Source organism: Octopus sinensis, linkage group LG12 (genome assembly GCF_006345805.1).
Source record: "Octopus sinensis linkage group LG12, ASM634580v1, whole genome shotgun sequence".
Lineage (NCBI taxonomy): Eukaryota > Metazoa > Mollusca > Cephalopoda > Octopoda > Octopodidae > Octopus > Octopus sinensis.
Genome location: NC_043008.1, coordinates 34,698,290 through 34,721,097, shown reverse-complemented (window position 1 = coordinate 34,721,097; position 22,808 = coordinate 34,698,290). Strand labels below are relative to the sequence as shown.

Here is a 22,808-nt window from a genome sequence, read left to right as displayed (position 1 = left end):
CGCAATTGCCAAGTGGTTTGGGCAGCAGATTTGTGGACATAGGATTGCAGTTTTGATTCCTGGATTGGGAATTGTGAGTGTTTATTGAGCAAAAAAATCTAAATCTTCATGAGGGTCCGGCTGTGGGTGGTGGTGAACCCTGCTGCACTCTTTCACCATAACTTTCTCTCAAAATTTCTTCTTGTTTCTGTTGTACCTGTATTTCAAAGGGTCAGCCTTGTCACACTCTGTTTCATGCTGAATTTCCCCAAGAATTATATTGAGGGTACACATATCTGTGGAGTGCTCAGCCACTTGCATGTTAATTTCTTGAGCAGGCTGTTCCATTGATCGGATCAACTGGAACCCTTGTTATCATAACCGATGATGTATATATCTCTCTTTTCTCTTTTTCTTTCTTTCTTTTACTTGTTTCAGTCATTTGACTGCGGCCATGCTGGAGCACCGCCTTAAATCGAGCAACTCGACCCCAGGACTTATTCTTTTGTAAGTCCAGTACTTATTCTATCGGTCTCTTTTGCCGAACCACTAAGAAACGGGGACATAAACACACCAGCATCGGTTGTCAAGCAATGCTAAGGAGACAATCACAGACACACAAACACACACACGCATATATATATATACATATATACGACGGGCTTCTTTCAGTTTCCGTCTACCAAATCCACTCACAAGGCTTTGGTCGGCCCGAGGCTATAGCAGAAGACACTTGCCCAAGGTGCCACGCAGTGGGACTGAACCCGGAACCATGTGGTTGGTAAACAAGCTACTTACCACACAGCCACTCCTGCGCCTATATATAATATATATATATATATATATATATATATATATATATATTATATATATATATATATTATATATATATATATATATATATTATATATATATATATATACATATAGATACTTTATTATTAAAGCTGCAGAAACATCACAAAAAACTACTACTCAAAGTTTCCCGTTCCTATTTGTTGAATGAACAGGAGCGTGAAACTCTGCCCAACAAAGGGGAACATGAGACTCTGTCTGGCGAATGGGAATGAGAAAATCTGAGTAGCAATTTTTTTGTTATTCTTTGTGATGTCTTTGCAGCTTTAATAATAAAACATATTACTCTACCTCTGGTATTCAAGTACTATTTTTTGCCACCTTATTTCCCATTATGTGCTTCCTCTGATATATACATATATGTATGTATGTATGTATGTATGTATGTATGTATGTATGTATGTATGTATGCATGTATGTATGTATGTATGTATGTGTGTATGTATGTATGTATGTATGTATGTATGCATGTATGTATGTATGCATGTATGTATGTGTGTGTGTGTGTATGTATGTATGTATGTATGTATGTATATGATGATGATGATGATATATATACAGATACAGACATAATGACACACCCACACGTGCGCATGCTTCTTTTAACTTCCGTCTATGAAATCCACTCACAAGGCTTTGATTGGCTTGAGGCTATAGAAGAAGACACTTGCCCTGGGTGCCATGCAGTGAGACTGAACTTGAAACCATGTGGTTGGGAAGCAAGCTTCTTACCACACACTCATACCTGCACCTATAACACAGGTATGCCTAAAAAAAAAATTACCTTGTGTTTTTTTAGTAGAGTGGCTCACCTGATGATGAGCTACGTCACATGTGACTTACTTCTCGAAAAATTGTCCCAGCCTGTGTTAAAGGGGTATAAGTTTGAGAATATACGTAACTGAAGGATTCAAAGAAAATAAAATTAGAATGTGCAAGAAAGCACATTTTAAGTCTATTTTCTTTGAATCCTTGAATGTCTAAGTTAGAAGAATGAGAGTGTAAGAATTTGATAGCAAGAATATGATTTGTGTAAGAAAAAAATGTAAATGAAGCCACCACAAGGTTGCATTCAAGTGGCTTGTGTATCTCAGTGACCCCGGGAACTATGGCAGTGAAGGGTAAGTCCCTGATAGGGCTTCTCATGTTGGATAAGTCAAAGGTGGGGGGCCAGTTAACCCTTTAGCGTTCAGATTATTCAATCAAACATAATGCCTATTGATTCCCAATGATTTGAATTAATCATGCATTATCTCATATCTTCAGGAGCTTGATGGTGTAATTACTTAGTGTAGAATAACATTGTAGGGTAGGTGTGAGAGCCTGGATCTGGTCAGTTTGAACATAAAACAGATTAACTATTTTGGCCGGATATGGCCGGTTTAAATACTAAAGGGTTAATATGGACTATCTCTTCCCAGAAGTGAAAATAGGTTTGCATTGGGTTAACATTCCTACTTAGAAAAATGCAGTTACAGAAACATCAATGGAAATCAAACACCAATAAGATGTTGTGGAGGAAGGCCTTAGACAGCTCAGAGTTAAGAACAGGGGGAAAAAATCGTTGATAGCTGATGCTCCATAGAAAGCAAAGGGCTTAAATAAGTAAATAGGAAGGAAAACAAATGAAAAGAGAGAGAGAGGAAGAGAGAGAGAGAGAGAGAGAGAGGAAACCAAACTCTAATAACTGAAAGACAGTCTGAGTAAGTTAAGAGAAGAGGGAGAATAATTGAAGGAAGTACAATTATAAGAGAGAAATAGGAGTGTAATGAGTCAAAGGTGGCTTTTACTCATAAGAAACAAGTCATGACAAGGCAATGAATAAACGGAGGTTCCTATTTGGTCTCTTTGTGTTCAATATGTGCTGCATTTAGATAACAGCTAGAGAGAGAGAGGAAGAGAGAGAAAGAGAGAGAGAGAGAACTAGAAGATAGATAAATAGATAGATAGATAGATAGATAGATAGATAGAGAGAGAGAGAGAGAGAGAGAGAGAGAGAGAGAGAGAGAGAGAGAAACCAAACTCTAATAACTGAAAGACACTGTAGTCTGACATTGTTGTAGAGCTGAAAAAGAAGTAATTTCTACTCTTCTCCTCTGGAAGCCATCTACTCGCAATACCAGAGGGCGCACACTCTCCTACCCTGATGTAATCTCCAGGGATACAGGCATCCAGCAACAGGACCTCCGTAATGCTATGATGGACCGTGAAGTCTGGCGTAACATAGTAAATTCCATTGTCTCGACCACGGTCGAACAATGATGATGATAGCCTCCGATTAGTCTCAGCTGAGTAGTCTTGTGACCAAAGGCATTCCAGCAAGATTTTATGGGACTTTTCAATTCAAATGGATAAGAAGATAGAAAATAACAAGCCAGATATAACAATGATAGACAAGAAAAAGCAAATTTGCTTACTTGTTGATCTTTCTTGTCTGTTTGATTCCAGGTTTGTGAAGAAAGCAGATGAAAAGTTAAAAAATACAATCCTTAAAATTTGAGATTGTAATGATTTGAAATATGAAATCTGTAAAGGTTGTAGCTGTAATGGTTGGTGCATAAGAGTCTGTGAGTAATGACATGGACAAATGGTTAAAGGAAATTGGAATGGGATGTCCTGGAAAGCTTCTACAGAAAGTTTGCCAATTAGGAATAGGAAAAATCAGGAGAAGAGTTTTGAACACTTGATGGTTTATTGGAATAATGTGGTTACAGGGAGAATTTGAACTCAGAATGTAATTAATGGATGACATGCCACTAAGCCTTTTGCCCGGTGTGCTAACGATTCTGCTAGCACACCTATAATAATAATAATAATAATAATAATAATAATAATAAAATAATAATAATAATAATAATGGTTTCAAATTTTGGTACAAAGCCTGCAATTTTGGGAGTGGGGGTAAGTTGATTACTTTGACCCCAGTGCTCAGCTGGTACTTATTTTATCGACCCAGAAAGGACGAAAGGTAAAGTTGACCTTGGTGGCATTTGAACTCAGAATGTAAAGACAGACAAAATGCTACTGAGCATTTTGCCCAGCATGCTAATGATTATGTCAGCTTACCTTTTTAATAATAATGATGATAATAATAATAAAATAATAATAATAATAATAATAATAATAATAATAATAATAATAATAATAATAATAATAACAATGATGATGATGATGATGAAGTTTCAAATTTTGACACAAAATCATCAATTGGGAAGGGGGTAGGTGGTTACACTGACCCCAGTAATTGACTGGTACTTTATTTTATTGGCCCTGAAAGGATGGAAAGCAAAGTTGGTTATGGTAGGATTTGAACTCACTATGTAAAGAACTGACATTTTCTGATGCTCTACCAATTCTGCGAGCTCACTACCATAATAATAATAATAATAATAATAATAATAATGATAATGATGATGATGATGATGATGATGATGATGATGATGATGGTGATGGTGGTGGTGGTGGTGGTGGTGATGATGATGATGATGATGATGAGGATGATGATGATGTTAATAATAATAATAATAATAATAATAATAATATTAATAATTCTTTCTACTATTGGCCTAAGGCCTGAGACTTTGGGGAGGGTCTAGTTGATCCGATTGACCTCAGTGTTCAGCTGGTATTTATTTTATTAATACTGAAAGGAAGAAAGGCAAAGTCAACCTTGGTGGAATATGAACTACGAACATAAAACTAGAAGAAATGCTGCTAACCACTTTGTTCATTGTACTAACAATTCTGCCAGGTTGCTGTCTTAATAATAATAATAATAATAATAATAATAATAATAATAATAATAATAATAAAACAGTCTTTCTACAATAGACACAAGACCTGAAATTTGTGGCCAGCGGATCAGTTGATTACACCAACTTGAGTGTTCAAATGGTACTTATTTCATCAACTTTAAAAGACTAAAAAAAAGCAAAGTTGAACATAGTGTCATTTGAACACAGAATGCAAAACCGGAAGAAATGTTGCTAAGCATCTTATTCTGCATGCTAACAAGTTTGCCATCTCATTGCCTTAATAATGATGATGATAATGATGACAATGATGATGATGGTGATATCTGAAACAAATATTTCTTATTTCATCCTTAGCCACTTACTTGGTCAGTACTTCAATTATGACGAAAGATTACAAGAGTAGCAACATTAGTGACTGGGAAATATGGAACTACTTATTTCAATTACTAAATGCAAATTCCTTAGACATACTGCTTTCTTTCAGTTATGTTAGTGACACATCTCAAATCTTGCTCATATTTGCTTAGTTTCCTTTCTTTCTTTCTTTCTTTCTTTCTTTCTTCCTCTGTCAGTCATAATATAAAAGACACAGCAGTTGGTCAGAAGGTTCTCATTAATGCTACTTCACTTACCATATCATTATTCACCATGACAAAGTTTGGGTTTTTTTTTTCTTCTTCTATGCCTAAGATGCTGCTCTTAAGTGGGTTGAAGGTGACTATTTTTTTTTATTTTAGTTTTAGCTATGAAAAATTAACAGTAATGTTCTGAGAATGGAGAGAGAGAGAGAGAGAGAGAGAGAGAGAGAGAGAGAGAGAGAGAGAGAGAGAGAGAGAAGAAAGAGAGAGAGATAGAGAGAGAGAGAGAGAGAGAGAAAGAAAGAGAGAGAGAGAGAGAGACAGAGAGAGAGAGAGAGTGATAACAGCTTCACTTCAACTCATTATAAAGTTTGCTACAGATGTCTGTATTTCATATCAGCTGCTAGAGTCTGACATGTTCATGCATGGCTATGTGGTTCAGAAGTTTGCTTCATCACTATATGGTTTTGTGTCAGATCTCACTATGCCATAACTTGGACCAAGTTTCTTCAACTGTAGCATAAAATTGCTTAACTCTTTAGTATTCGTATTATTCTGTCAAATGTGAAGCTTATTTATTCACATTGCTTCAAATTATCTCATAACTTCAAGGTTTTGATGATGTGATTGCATACTTCTAGAATGGTATTGTAGAGTAGGTGTGAGAGGTTGGGTCTGGCCAGTTTGAACCTAAAACAGGCAGAATATTTAGGCCTGATGTGGCCAGTTTAAATGCTAAACTTTGTGAGTGAACTTTTGTGGATGAAGACTGTTTGAGTCTGTCAGAAGAACTTGTTCCTGTTCTTCAACGATAACAAATTTGTACCTGGATTAATACCACTACTTCATTCCTAGGGTGTCTTTATATAGAATTAGTTCCTTTGTAAGCATTCAGGCTGGGTCTTTGGTCTGAGGTTAACTTTGTTCCTTCCATCCAGCAATCTCAGTGGTCCTGAAAAATAGTCCTGCTCTTCTCCCTTTGACTAAACTACTAAAAAAAAAATACTAATGATGGTCTGATGACAAGTCATTGAATTGAAATCTTTCATGGAGATTTTATTCAGTGTTCACATTTTTCTAAAGAGTTTTAATTCCATACACCTACACACAGATTAAACACCCACACATGCACTTCATAAGATCACTGTCTCTATACATGAATCACTTACAAATGTACTCAGATATCAAATCACACACACACACACACACACCCATTCTTATGTATTATTCATACATAATGTCACTTTTATGCACACAAATTCAGGAGCTTGAAAGAATGAACATTCTCTTTTACATACTCGTAGGTAATGATCACTTACTTTGATATTCTCCATCTCCCTCAGTATCTCTACCTGTCTCTCTCTCCCACCTCTAGCCATTCTTCTCTTCCTCTGTCTCTCTAGTGAGCAGACACACAGATGCACGTACACTCCTCATTCATACATACCATACATCTTCTTAGTCTGTTACATCACATCACTTGTGGATATTGAACTCACGAGTAAATTTCCCTCCAGGCTGTGCAAGATGAAATTGCACGTGCCAACCCTAAGGCATTGCACTATCCTGTGTTCTGTGTCAGTTCATGGAAATACACTATGCAGGCTTGGACATCCCTCTGAGGTTATAGAAAAAAAAGTGCAGTGACAGGTTGATATGTTTGACAAAAATAGTCGCCTGAAAATTTTAGCTTTGTTTGCTTGCCTAGCAGATGGATGGTAAACATCCCTATAGTGACTTGTTTGGCATAGGAGATGAGCCTTGTTTTGAAGTTGAGTGTATGTGCTGTCTAGTGATTGCTGTTGAGCCACCATAAGAGATCAGTATTGAGAGCCATGGAGCAGGACAGATTCTACTGTAGCTTGAAACAGGAATTGATTCAGGTCATGTGACAGCTGTGGTGCTTTCCAAATTTTCCATAACTTGTCAGATGCCAACCATGCTATCACTTAATGGATGTTAATGTCTATGCTGGTAGAGCAAATACAAGAGTCTGAGTAGTAGGGATCAACAACTGACTCGATGGGTACCCAATAAAAGTGTAAGATTACTCACACCAGTATTTTCATCAATGATTATGGTTTTGGTTTTCAGTCAGTTTATTGAGAGACCAACTTCAAAAGCAGCTGACTCCAGATTTGTGATGAGAGTTTGAGCAATTGTGGTCGTGAGAAAAGTGTGATGTCATTAGCAAAGTTGAAGTCGTGTGAGTAGCCATGTAGCTCCCTTACAAGAACCTGCTCTGTCTCATTCCCTTTTCTCATACTTGTCTGCAAGCATAAATCCCTTCCACTTAGGATTTGCAGGTTTGAGAGCTGCATGGCAACCTCCTTAGTGCTATTGGCATGAGAAAAGCATGCAGTACACATCATGAAGTGGTTGGCATTAGGAAGGGCATCCAAACATAGAAACCATGCCAGAGTAGATACTTAAGCATGAGACAGTCTTTGGACCCATCAAATCAGTCAAGCTGTCCAACCCATGCCAGCATGGGACATGGATGTTAAATGATGAGGGTGATGAATATATTCATAAGCATTAATACATTTAAAATTATAGAACAACAACAAAAGCATCACAGATATATTTACTTAAATATTTATTTGAAATAAAAAGAAAATGGACAAAATTGCTCATTGTTACAAAATGTATGAGAAGATTTGTATGAAGTTTCATCATATGTATTGCTAGGTGTATCCATTCATTCATGATTGCCAGACAAATTATTTTGTTTAGTATATAATGAAAGACATAATTATAATTATTAAATCATATAAATGCACCAGACTCAAATAGAAATAGATTAAAAAAGATTGAAGTTTTGTTTCTAAAATAACACTTTGGGACATATTGAACAATAGCAGTAATATGCATTACCAAATAATGGGCACAGGCATGGCTGTGTGGTTGAGAAGTTCCCTCTACAACCACATAATTCTGAGTTTAGTATCAGTGTTCGGTACCTTGGGCAATTGTTTTCTATCATAGCTTCAGATTGATAGATGGTGAACACAAATTGTACAGAAGCTATCATGTGCAGGTGTATATACATATATATATATATGCAATGTAACATTGTCAGAAACCAGGTTGCAATTGGGAGCAATGAAAATTTTTGACACCATATTACAAACAATGAATGTTTAAGTGAAGTTAAGAATTTGTGTGTTTTTGAAAGGCTACTGTGTTTCATCACTTGCATGGTGTGTACACCTTTGAAATAATATATGTATGTGTATATATATACTTATATTAAGGGCATTACTATACATAAATGCCCTTAATATAAGTAAATATATTTAAGAGGAATAATTGATGGATTTTTCCCTTATGAGGTTTTTCATGCTAACTACTTGATAAATTCCTATAAAGATTTTATCCTGTTTTTAAATTACATATATATATATATATATATAAAATTTAAACAATTAGAAGATTGTACCAGTCTCCTTATTCTTTGAATATGGAAACTGGTACATCTTCAAATTAAAAAAAAAATTTAAACAGTTAATTACACAATATAATTGATTAAAATGACTGACAGTTAATTACACAGCATAAATGGTTAAAATGACTGACACATGTTTCTACTGCACAGACGATGTGCAGTTACATATGTAACCTGCAATATTCTGCTATGCCTTTATTCAGGGTCTTTCCACAAGTGTGGTCTGAAACGAACTGAATTTATTTATGTGTGGCTAGCTTATTTCTTTATTTTACTAAGGTTTTAGATATAAAAGGTAAGTGAAAGGGAGATATTGCATTTGTAGATCCATTATTTAGGCAGAATGGTATACATATAAGATTCCAATACCTTGTGAGTAAAATCCAATAGTATCTAAAATTGGTCATTCCAATTTTAGATTTTACTCACAAGGTATTGGAATCTTATATGTATACCATTCTACCTAAATAATGGATCTACAAATGCAATATCCCTGCATACCTCACATCTATTTTCATTCCTCCACTTCACTCTCTATTTTGTATCGTATTAACTATTGTTTAACCATTTTCTCACACAATCTCCGATGAAGGGATATAATAAATATCCTGGAAACAGCTGTAAGACCTTCTAGCAAATCCATGAGATATTATCTCTGAACGAAAACTGTAGTAAATTTGTCTATCATGTTGTTTTTACATTAAGTATGATACATAAACTGCTATATAAATATATATCATATATATATATATATGACACCTGCTCTTGTCCCTCTGTCATACATTCATATCCCTCAATACTATACACTACTCAGTTAAGAGGTCTTGTCTTAAAAGCACTTGGTAACCTCACTAATGCTGGTGCCACAAAGAAAGAGCCCTGTGCACTCTGTAAAGTGGTTAGGAAACAGCTGTAGAAATGATGCAAAAGATATTGGAATTTTGTGTAGGCCTCTGGCTCATCAGTTCTTGTAGAACCGTCTTCCTACCCATGCCAGCATGGAAAAAGGGACTTTAGATGATGATGGTATATATTACACACACACACGCATTTACACATGAGTGCTTCTCCGGATTTATATTTTTCTAAAAACGATATATATATATATATGTATGTATTTTCACACACAGACACACTCTCACATGTATATCTTTTACTGATGAAAGATGTAAACATTAGCAAGAAAATCAATTAACCAGTGCTTTTGAATAAAAACCTTTGTGCTATTTGTTCTGCCATGATTGCACAGGTGGTGTCTTGTAACTATCCTTAATATAGTGAACTAATGATTGGCCTATCAGAGACTTGTAACAAACAATGTCACAGTTCGAAAAATGTATCAATTCTTTTATGCGTCTTAGTCAAAAGACTGGCCATGTTGAGGCACCACATATGTAAAATAAAATTATAGTTCTTATAAAAGGTCAGCTGACAGGTCACATAATTATTAGACATGATCAGTACATGTTAGTGTTAATAAGACCAGCAGGTTAAGTTGAGAGAATGTCTGTTAATGGTCAGATGGGTCAACAGTTTTTTTTTTTACCTGAATAGCAACAATACTGCACTGCAGTCTAGATAAATATGCTTAGCTTATTTAATGGATGGGTCCAAGTATCTTGAAAAAGGTATGATAGGGAGGTACAGTTATTCCCACCCTTAATTGTAAACAGTAAGAGACACAGTGCCTGGGAAATATATTACATTAGCTAGCAGTGTTATTTTATCTTTGCAGTAGTAGGAAGAGAACATTTGCAATACATCAAGTGTACTCTGAATTAAATTACTGTACGAAAATATAGTATTCCATGCTGGCCCAATAATTTAAGGCTACAATACACTTTATTACTGACACACATTTAAAAACAAAAATCTTTAATCGAATAAAAAAAAAATGAAAACAGATTGAATTAAGAAAATCAATATGTTTTGTAAAAATGTAACAATAATTTTTTTTTTTTTTTGATGAACACAAATCCCTTTACAAGAAAAAACAAGACATATAAAGGGTTAATTTTAATTGATAAATATTTCAAACAATGTCTCAACATTTCAGGAAATTTTGTATTTAACCATTCAGCATTGAAAGCAGCTGCATCTGGCCTAAATATTCTATTTGTTTTATGTTCAAACTGGCTCAATCTGGCCTCTCACAAACACCCCGCAATAATTACATCATTAAAATCGTGAAGATATGAGATAATGCATGATTAATTCAAAACAATGTGAAAAAATAAGCATTACATTTGACATAATAGTCTGAATGCTAAAGGGTTAAATATGTGAAATATTTTCTTTGTGAATAAAGATGAAATACAGAGTATTTTGGTGAAAATTTTGAGCAAAATAGTCTAAATATTGAAAAATTGCTGTCAAAGAAGCCTTTCAATATCTTGGAATTATGGAATGTCATGGATTATGACTAAGAAATACATCAACTGCATTTTCCTTAATGTATGATGTTAGTAGTGTAGCTTTTTTTTTTTTTTTTGTATTCAGTGATAAACCCAAGAGTTTTAGAGGAACGAGAAAAAAAAAACTGTTTTGGTTGTATTTCCAATGTAAATTATGATTCCTAAAGCATATTTTATATAAATTAGAAAAGTTATTAAACATTTAAAAATTAAGTTTGATTTCTGAAAACTAAAATCGAAATCAATATCAAATAAAAGTATGTCAAATGAGAAAATTGTGTTTTTCTAAAATATTTTTTATGAACTCAGTTTTATATGTCAACAAGACATCTTTTCTCTTTTCTCACCATTATGGGTATATATATATACATATATTTATATATATATATATATATATATATACATACTGTATTTGAAGGGATATAAGACACATTGTATCTCCCCAAAAAGTGTTTTGTGAATTTGTCCCAGGTCCTATATGCAAGATCATCTTAAATATCAGATGTTTTAATGCATCAAAAACTTTTTTTCTTGAATATGTGCTGCTGAAATTGGGGTGCATTTAATATGCCCATGCATCTTTTATGCCATCAAATACAGTAATTTGGATAAAACTCTAACTACCAGGCACATTGTGATTCCTGCAAAATGATAATGTGAAGATTCTGTACACCATTCAGATTGCCAATGACAACTCTTGCTCTCTTTCTCTTTCACACATGAAAGAACATGACAAAAATGGTAGTGGTGTGTAAATAAATCCATGTCAGTTATGAAGTGATTATAATGTTATGTAGATGTGAATTGAAAATCTTTACAACTATAGTGATTTAGTTATTGAATTATGCACACAGGCATAGACAAGTGATTAAAATGTTTGCTGTGTGACACCTTGGTTAAGTATATTTAACTAAAGCCCAGGGCTGACCAAAGTGTGGATGCAAATATGGCTGTATGGTTAAGGTGTTTGTTTCACAACCATGTAGTTTCAGGTTCAATCCCACTGTGTTGCAACTCAGCTAGTGTCTTCTGCCACAATGTCAGATCAAGCAAAGCCTTGAATGAAATTTGAAAAACAGAAACTTTATGGTAGCCTGCTGAAGAGGCCATTATTGTTACAAGGTGGGAGGCACAATGCATTGTCCAGGTTAACACAACCACTTGGTCCATAGGTGCCTTTAGCAGATAAACAGATAGATATATGGGTAATCCATACTGTTGCAAGCATTCTGATCAGGTCTTTAGCCTCAGAATAAGTTTTTTCCATAAAAAAAAGTGTAGTTTTAAGAGTAATTCATTTGACAAAAATAGAAAGGTGCATGATGTCTTCTGAAAAAGATTTTATGAATTTGCTGATATGGATGGCTATGAGAAAATTCAAGAAATTTTTTTTATTAGTAAGTATGAAATAATGACAAGTCCTTTAACATAGAAATTACAACATTTCAAGTCTCAATTCTTCAAGAATTTACCTCCTCTATATATGTTTTATACCATATGATAAACACTTACTTAGAAGTAAGGAAAACAAGAAATTCTAGTATTTATACCTTATATCAATTTGGTGTGGTCAAGCTACATCAAATGGCATTATGTCAATTGTTTTGTCATTTCCAAAGGGGACATGAAGTTGCTTTTATTCAGTGATAGCTATTCATCTCCCTGCTTATGAATATTTTATAAAACCATATATTTTCTTATTCTAAGAGTGACTAAAAGCTCATCAAAGTACCACCGAATGTTCCCTTTTTTTTTTTTTTCTTTCTTTAATTTTTCATTAGTTTCAATTAATGCTTCTCTGAAGCAATACAAAATAGAAATCAAAACTGGCTTTAAGATTACTAATTAATGTTACAAGAACTCTCAAAACTGATGAGGAGTCAATGTAGTCACTTGATATATTAGAAATAGCAGCCAAATTTCCTTAAAAGAAGAACACAGATAAAGAAGTTCCTATTTATGTATGTGAAGTCAAAAATGTTATGGCTTGAATTTTTGTGACCATAAACTTTTTTAAAACAGAGCTAATCAGGGATAAAATGACAATAATTACTAATTAAGATTCTTTTTATCTATACCCAAGAGAAATGTTTATAAAACTGGAAGCTATTGATGAACAACATAATTTTATTATTTTGACATTTTATAAATACTAACCATATGAAAGACAAGAAACAGCCTCTGTATAATTGAAGATCATACAGGGGTTGGCCAAATGACACTCAACAGTAAATCAAAATTCCATAAATACTATCTGTAATCCTGTATTAACTCAAATGGAAAAATGTGTCACTCAAGAAGGACTTCAAATTGAATAAGTTTCATGATGTTTCATATTTAGATGCTTTTATTAACTTTATCCAATTGTTAAACATAAATAAATCTTGGGATTAAATGGTTTTGACTTACTGTCAGGTGACTTTTGACCAGCCCTGTATAAAGTCATGAAGCTTATATAAGACAACACTGATCTTCTAACAGACATAAGGTTATGAATTTGAAGGAGGAGTGTAGGCAGTTAGCTCAATCTCAGTGCTTTATCACCCCAGGAAGAATGAAAGGCAGAGTTGACTTTAGCTGGATGTGAACTTAGCATGTAAAGGACCGTAACTAAATGTTGCAAAACATTTTTTCTTATACTAATTATATTGCCAATCCATCATAGTGATGATGATGGTTTCTAATTTTAGCACAAGGCCAGCAGTTTAAAGAGGAGGTGCCATCTGATTACATCAGCCCCAGTACTTGACTAGTACCTGACTTTATTGCCCTCAAAAGAATGAAAAGTAAAGTCAACCACAGTGGGATTTGAACTTCAAAACATAAAGGGTCATGAGAAATGCTGTGAGACATTTTAACAGCTGTGTTAATGATTCTGCCAGCTCACTGCCTTAATAATTGTTTCAAATTCTGACACAAGGTCAGCAATTTTAGTGGAAGGATATAGTCAGTTACAGCAACTCCCATTACTTGACAGATAGTTTATTTTATTGACCCCAAAAAGATGAAAGGCAAAGTTGACCTCGACAGTATTTGGATACACAGTGTAAAGAGCTGGAAGAAATGCCAACAAGCATTTTGTCTCACTTGCTAACAATTCTGCCAGCTTGCCACCAAAATAATAATGTTTTTGCATTTCATAATAATGGTTCTGGTTCTCTGCCAATTGGCTAACTCCACTTTCCTTATATTTAAATCTTTGGGCTAGGCACCAGGCCAATTTTGAAGAGGGAGAAAGAGAAGTACAGCTAAATAAAACAAACCACTGTGTGTTATTGTTACTCAATTTACTGATATTGGATGTGGAAGTTAACTCACTCAGTTCTTCATGTGATTTGCATTGCTATTAGAATATCAAATTAGAATACAAATTCTAAAAAGGCGAGATATTTCTCCCTTTATGATCATGTTTATGGCTAACAGACATGTGTTATAAGAGCTACTTATCTAGAGAAATAATTAGCTTCATATCTTTCAATATCATACCAGCTATGGCTACTGACATTATAAGCACCATAGAAATTGATTAAAGCAAGGATCCCCAACTATGCAGATCATTTGATACTGGGCTACACAGAAAGAATAAATTTTTATTTTACTGACTATCAAAGACAGCAGGGTGCTTTTGCATAATATATATATATACGGCACATAAAAGCACCCACTACACTCTCGGAGTGGTTGACGTTAGGAAGGGCATTCAGCTGTAGAAACTCTGCCAGATTAGATTGGAGTCTGGTGCAGCCATCTGGTTCGCCAGACCTCAGTCAAATCGTCCAACCCATGCTAGCATAGAAACTGGACATTAAACGATGATGATGCAATGTATATGTAATATATATGTATTATATACAATAATTAAATTACATATTATGCACATGATATCCTGGTCCATGGGAAAATTGTCATGCATGAAATGGGTTTAAGGTGCAAAAAAGACAGAGGATTACTGGATTAAAGAATTATATCCGGAATAAACTTTTTTTTTATATATAATGACAGCACCCTCACAATCTCTATTACAAATTATGGTTTCTAACATAGTTATGGCAACAATAGATTTTAAGAGCAGGTAAAGTGAGTTCCTCTGATGTTCAAGGCTTTCCTGAGGACATCAATAGTACAAATAAAGGTGTTCCAACTGGGAATTACAGCCAGTGAACTGTTTGCAGAGAATTTACCACCGTGTTTGCCATAAGTCCACCAACAATAAAGAATTCTTACATTTAAGGAACAAGTCTAACAACACCAAAAATAATCAAAATGTTTGATTTCTTCACAAAAGGAATGACGTTTAATTTCTTTCTTAAAGAAAATGTTATATTGAATAAATGAATAAATGACAAAGATTAAATGTCTTCTGTGAACCAATGTTTGTTGAAGAGTGTAGTCAGAATTGAAGAAGTCTTTTGAATTAGATATCCTCCAAACAGTAACTACACACATACAAATATTTTCTCTGTAAATACAAAATGGTTTACATGTGTATGTGCAAGAGACTAAAAAAAATATTCATGTATATAAATATAAACATGTGGCACACAAGAAAACCATCCGAAGTGGCCGTAGCTGGTACCGCATCGACTGGCCTCCGTGCTGTGGGCACAACAAACACCATCTGATCGTGGCCGTTCGCCAGCCTCACCTGGCACCTGTGTCGGTGGCACATAAAAACACCATCCAAAGACCCGGCGACGTAGTCAGTCCACCTGTGCATACCTTCCCCCTTATGACACTTGTGAAGACCTGTTGAGGCAGAGGCAAGTGTGTGACACTTTGTGAAGACCTGTTGAGGCAGAGGCAAGTGTGTGACACGCGTGACACTTGTGAAGACCTGTTGAGGCAAGTGAAAATCAAACCAAATCAAAATAGATGAACATCAATGGAATTTGTATCTTTGTGGTTCCAGTACCGGTGGCACACAAGAAAACCATCCGATCGTGGCCGTTTGCCAGCCACATCTGGCACCTGTGTCGGTGGCACATAAAGACACTATCCGAAGACCCGGCGACGCAGACAGTCCACCTGTGCATACCTTCCTTCTTGTGACACTTGTGAAGACCTGTTGAGGCAAGTGACACTTGTGAAGACCTGTTGAGGCAAGTGAAAATCAAATCAAATCAAAACAAATCAAAATAGATGAACATAAATGGAATTTGTATCTTTGTGGTACCAGTGCCGGTGGCACACAAGAAAATCATCCGAACGTGGCCGTAGCCAGTACCGCATAGACTGGCCTCCGTGCTTTGGGGACGTAACAAACACCATCCGATCGTGGCCGTCCGCCAGCCTCATCTGGCACCTGTGTCGGTGGCACATAAAAACACCATCCGAGCGTGGCCGTCTGCCAGCCTCGTCTGGCACCTGCCAGCCTCATCTGGCACCTGTGTCGGTGGCACATAAAAACACCATACCATCCGATCGTGGCCGTTCGCCAGCCTCATCTGGCACCTGTGCCGGTGGCACATAAAGACACCATCCGAAGACCCGGCGACGTAGTCAGTCCACCTGTGCATACCTTCCCTCTTATGACACTTGTGAAGACCTGTTGAGGCAAGTGTGTGACACTTGTGAAGACCTGTTGAGGCAAGTGAAAATCAAACCAAATCAAAATAGATGAATATCAATGGAATTTGTATCTTTGTGGTTCCAGTACCGGTGGCACACAAGAAAACCATCCGAAGTGGCCGTAGCTGGTACCGCATCGACTGGCCTCCGTGCTGTGGGCACAACAAACACCATCTGATCGTGGCCGTTCGCCAGCCTCACCTGGCACCTGTGTCGGTGGCACATAAAAACACCATCCAAAGACCCGGCGACGTAGTCAGTCCACCTGTGCATACCTTCCCTCTTATGACACTTGTGAAGACCTGTTGAGGCAGAGGCAAGTGTGTGACACTTTGTGAAGACCTGTTGAGGCAGAGGCAAGTGTGTGACACGCGTGACACTTGTGAAGACCTGTTGAGGCAAGTGAAAATCAAACCAAATCAAAATAGATGAACATCAATGGAATTTGTATCTTTGTGGTTCCAGTACCGGTGGCACACAAGAAAACCATCCGATCGTGGCCGTTCGCCAGCCACATCTGGCACCTGTGTCGGTGGCACATAAAGACACCATCCGAAGACCCGGCGACGCAGACAGTCCACCTGTGCATACCTTCCTTCTTGTGACACTTGTGAAGACCTGTTGAGGCAAGTGACACTTGTGAAGACCTGTTGAGGCAAGTGAAAATCAAATCAAATCAAATCAAAACAAATCAAAATAGATGAACATAAATGGAATTTGTATCTTTGTGGTACCAGTGCCGGTGGCACACAAGAAAATCATCCGAACGTGGCCGTAGCCAGTACCGCATAGACTGGCCTCCGTGCTTTGGGGACGTAACAAACACCATCCGATCGTGGCCGTCCGCCAGCCTCATCTGGCACCTGTGTTGGTGGCACATAAAAACACCATCCGAGCGTGGCCGTCTGCCAGCCTCGTCTGGCACCTGCCAGCCTCATCTGGCACCTGTGTCGGTGGTGGCACATAAAAACACCATCCGAGCGTGGCCGTCTGCCAGCCTCGTCTGGCACCTGTGTCGGTGGCACATAAAAACACCATCCGAGCGTGGCCGTTCGCCAGCCTCGTCTGGCACCTGTGTCGGTGGCACATAAAATCACCCACTACACTCTCGGAGTGGTTGGCGTTAGGAAGGGCATCCAGCTGTAGAAACACTGCCAGATCTGACTGGCCTGGTGCAGCCTTCGGGCTCCCCAGACCCCAGTTGAACCGTCCAACCCATGCTAGCATGGAGAACGGACGCTAAATGATGATGATGATGATGATGATTTATTAATGCTGGCCTTATAAAGGTTTAAAACCCTTCTCAAATATTGACTATAGTCAAAGCTTAAAATTTCAAAACATTATCTTGTGGCTACATAAATTTTTATGTTCATCATTTTTTATTTATTGCAAACATTATAGCTGTCACTTTTCTTTCTTTTACAGCAGTGAACAAGCACTAATAATAATATTAAAAAAAACTTTTTATAGAAACATACAAAAACAATAAAATTTTGAACAGAATATTCAAAGTAAAAAATTATATAAAAAAATGGCAATGACACAATTAGTACATATTCACAATTCTTGTAATTAATTTTAAAAAAAAATACAAAAAAAATTGTTCTTGATGTTTATTATTTTCGTTATACTAACATGTTTGAATGTTAGGAAAGACATGGGTTAGAATGAAAAAAGCTACATCTTGGTTTGACCAATAGGCAGTATGTGAAGTTAGTGCAGATATGTAACTATTCTCAAAACTGCTTTCTTTCAATTGAAAATCCATACGATATTCCAGAACTGTAAAGGAAAAGAAAAAAAGGATTAAAAAATTTTTTTTGTTTTGTTTTTGCTTCAGTCATTGGGCAGTGCCTTGAAAGATTTTGGTCAAATGAATTGATCCCAGTACTTATTTATAATGTCTTATTCTATTGGTGTCTTTTGATGACCCACTAAGTTACAGGGACGTATACAGACCAGCACTGGTTGTCAAGCAGTGGTTGGGTGGAGGTGGATGGGAGCAAACAGATGTGAAGAGAAACACATTTTTTGGGCTTCTTTCAGTTTCTGTCTACTAAATTCGCTCACAAGGCTTTGATTACTCCATGGCTATAATAGAAGACACCAAACCTGGAACTATGTACTTTGGAAGCAAACTGCTTACCACACAGCCAAACCTGTACCTCTCTTACCACACAGCTACATGTATGCACAAATTATAATATAATTCTATAGAAAATGATGGATAAATTAAACATAAAATTGTGACAGTGCAGAAGGACAGAAAAAGCCAAATACTTAAAAAAACAAAAAAACCCCAAAAAACTTTCTATTATTCAAACCATGTAAACAAATGGATTAGAACAGCTGATATAGAAACCAGAATTAGAATTTCTCAATTATTTTCCTATAATTTGTGTTTATTCTCTCTCAATCCAACAGCGAATTGTCATCCTATTTACTCCTGCCATGAAGTAGTGACTGCTTCACTTGACACTCCAAATTCTAATTATACTCTGATGGTATTGATAAAAACCTTCATCAATGACACTAGTTGTTTTGATAATTGTTTTTATCAATGAAGCTTTTTCGGCCTCTCATCACAAAAGTCAATGAGTAGACTGCAGACTTTGAGATCTGTCATTGAATTTATCAGTGATGATATTGTCTCAAAGCAATGAGCAATGCATATGAAAATTAGGTCATTTTGTCTGGGTGTTTGCTATCACCACACTCTGATCTTGTAGGTTCCAAGATCACTAATAGCCGTTCAAGAATTTGGGCCTGGAGATCCCTATTTCCAGCGACTTCGAGGGCCACTTCCCAGTGGTGTTGGGCGTAAACGAAGAGCCCTCGACTTCAACAAGACAAAGTTTTTTTTCTTTTTTTCCTAAGGTCTGGGGTCTCCCGCCCCTAAGCCCTAGACCATCACCTAATCACCCTTACCCGTCTTGTTGCTTAACAACAACAACAACAACAAGATCACTAATATGCCCTCAGGGGCTAAGTTATCAGTTGATTACATTGTATATTTTAACATATTAGCAGCATTTCCCAGCACTGAAATGTCTGAGCCCATATGAAGAGCTACACCAACTCAGATGATACCATTGTTTAGTTTTATAACAATCTGACACATTGGGAGGCGACTAAGCCAGGCACTGCCCCATAGCTCACATATAGCTATCAGCTATGCAAAAAGTTTTGTTGATTTTATATTTCTGCAAGTACATAGTCAATAACAATATGCTCTGCAGAAATATTCAATATCTACAATGAATTTGAAACTTGTTTTCTTTGAATTCTGTAAACACAGTATCATTTTATTATTATTTCATATGGATTACATCAAGTTGATTACCAATTTAATTTGATACAGAAAAAAATAGATTAAGTGATTGTATTAATGGTATTCTTTTATTCTTTTATATGTTTCAGTCCAATGACTGTGGCCATGCTGGAGCACTGCCATTGAAATGCTGGAGCATATCTATATGTCTATTAGGAATAATGTAAAGTAAAAAAAAAATAATAAAGCACATACCTGGGGCATTATGTACAGAACAACTCGGCATTGGAGTTGGGTTCATTTCTTCTAACTGTCTTGCTTCCGTCTCCATTTTTTTAAGCTCGCGAGTTAATAAATCTGAAGGTGACTTTTTAATTAAAGTTAAGAACATGTTTCCTGCAGAAAGAAAAGGGTGTAAGAGTGAATGATAGCTAGAAATTCCAAAAACAGAAAATGACAGCACTTGAAAAGATGAATCTTAAATCTAAAAATCAACCTACCCAAAGAATATCCAATGGTTTTGGGTAAGGATGAGGATTCTGCTTCAGTTTCTGTGGAAGATTCAGGAATGCTTGCAATACTGTGTTCACTACTTGAATCAACAAGAGTATCAGAAGTACTCCCTCTTCCTGAACACTCTGAATAGGGTCTCTTTAATGGGGCATCAAACCGTTGGATGTCGACAGGTAAAATAGATGCATAATGTTTGTAGATTAAGGGTTCAATGCGATAGGCCTAAAAATAGATTGATAATTTAATTGAAAATGCTATGCTCTAATTTACACACGTCTTGAATTGATTATTTAAAAGTTATCATAATTATCCTCCCTGTTGATAGCTGTGTGTGTAACATCTTTTAACTCTTTAGCATTTAGACAGGCCACATCTGGCCCAAATATTTTACCTGTTTTATATTCAAACTGGCCAGATACAGCCTCTCACACATACACCACAATATCATTGTAAAAGTAAACAGTCATATCATTGAAATTTTGAAGCTACGAGATAATGCATGAATAGTTCAAAACAATGTGAACAAATAAGCAATACATTTGACAGAATAATGAGAATGCAAAAGGGTTTAACATTAAGATTTACAACAGATAGTTTCATACCAGTAGATCCTCACATACCCTAACAATTAATATGGATTCTACAACAAATGGTTACTTTTCTTTATATAGCAATTTGGTTATTAGAAACTAGTAAATTTAAGAACTTGCTAACAAATTCAGTATGAGCAGCTGTGTAATTAAGGAGTTTACTTTCAATCTAAGTGTTCCATGTTCAATCCTGTTGTATATGTATGTGTATATTTGCATCTCCTTAAATCGTTATCTCAAAAGTGATGGGAGAGGAGAAAAGATGGGGTTTTCAATGGTCTTCAGATGAAGGAGAGAGAACAGAACATGGTTTAGGTACAAAAGGAAGAGACAGACAGACAGAAAGAAGGGAATACAGAAAGGAGGGAGAGAAGAAGTGAAAGAATAAGGGAGAGGTAGCCAAGTTAATGATGTAAGATTAACAGCACTATGGTTTGTAATCTAGAATGTATACTACTCTGTTGTTTATAAGCAAGCAATTCAACTTTCTCTAATTCTGTATGGTCACCATACAATTAATAAATGGCTAATTAACTTGTGCACATTTTAAAGTCTTTAATGGGTCTGTGTAATGACAGAAGTCATCATATTGTGTCCCTGTTGAACAAATTCTATAACTAATATTTGAAAGTGAACCCAATATGAATAAAAATTTGAACTGTGAAATTTATGCAGAATAAGCTTCCTTACAATTGGGTCGGCTGGATGGTAAATGTTGAAGAGTCTATGACACAAATGTGATGGAATGACGTTTGGTTGTCCATTGTTATCACAGCCATGAAGAGGAACACCACGGAGAGTTAGAAACACAGCCAAAGGAGAACCAAGACAAAAGAGGTTTTCTACCTAAAAATGAAATGACAGAAAAAAAAAAAAATTAAAACATCAATAAATATATAGTTTCTGAAAGAACAATTAGAGAAATCATTATGTAACAAATGTATAGATTACAGAGAAAAGATTTTCTAAATGACATTAGATTTTATTAACAGCAATTTGTCACAGAAGATACCAGCAGGTCCACTGATAAGACTTACTGGGCACACTGTAGTGTGATTGGTGATATAAACATGTTTATATCACTCTTTGTAAGTGATATAAACATGGGTCAAGCTGTCAGTGAGCTTGCTGTTCTTTTCTATCTCAAACTGGTGCTTATAGTATCTAACAGAATTTACATGAAAAATATTAGCAGAATTCATATTTACTAATGCAAAATCTGAGAAATTTAATAACAAAACATCTGAGTCAATATTGGTGGGGACTGCATAATACTTGAGTGTGAAAAATGAGGATAATATATATAAAGAAGAAAATATATATTATTGAGTTTTAGGCAGAAAAATTGGAGGTGGTGGTCATATATTCAAGACTGTAATGTATTCAAGCAAATATGGAAGTTCATGGTAAGATTTCATTTTGATTGAATTGATTTTGGTTTCATAATCAATGCAGAGAACTGATCACAGTAAGAAGTAAAGAAAACAAAAATAAGCACCCTTTTGATAAGAAAAAAGCCTGTTCATACTGCATTCATCAAGTGTACAGGTCAGATCAACCAGTTCATTGCAAATATTGTTTTCTTGTTGGTCTTTCATTATGATACTGGTTCATCTATTCGTTCAAAGTATATCTGAAAATTCTTCCATATTCAGTACTCATGTCTTGCTACCACAAGGCACCATACTTACATATACTTCATACATTCTACTTCTTGCATGGAGAGAGTTATGCCCAACTGCTCCCTCAGCACACTTGTACTCTGCCTCACATTCATGTTGAAGTTACACATTCTATGCATCATCGAATTTTCCATACTCAATGGCAAATACAAC

At 35.9% G+C, this 22,808-nt stretch overlaps 1 protein-coding gene across 2 annotated transcripts in view; it reads right to left on the bottom strand.

The window, feature by feature from the left end:
* Positions 1-18,199: 18,199 nt before the first annotated feature.
* Positions 18,200-22,808, bottom strand: part of LOC115218077 (phospholipase DDHD1) — a 37,230-nt gene continuing 32,621 nt past the window's right edge. For both annotated transcript variants that reach the window (XM_029787852.2, XM_029787853.2), the window contains 4 exons: positions 21,664-21,819; positions 20,371-20,605; positions 20,126-20,266; positions 18,200-18,381 (listed from right to left, as the gene is read on the bottom strand). In XM_029787852.2, coding sequence (XP_029643712.1) covers positions 18,230-18,381; positions 20,126-20,266; positions 20,371-20,605; positions 21,664-21,819 — 684 coding nt within the window. In that variant the 3' untranslated portion in view covers positions 18,200-18,229. The remainder of the gene's footprint in view (positions 18,382-20,125; positions 20,267-20,370; positions 20,606-21,663; positions 21,820-22,808) is intronic.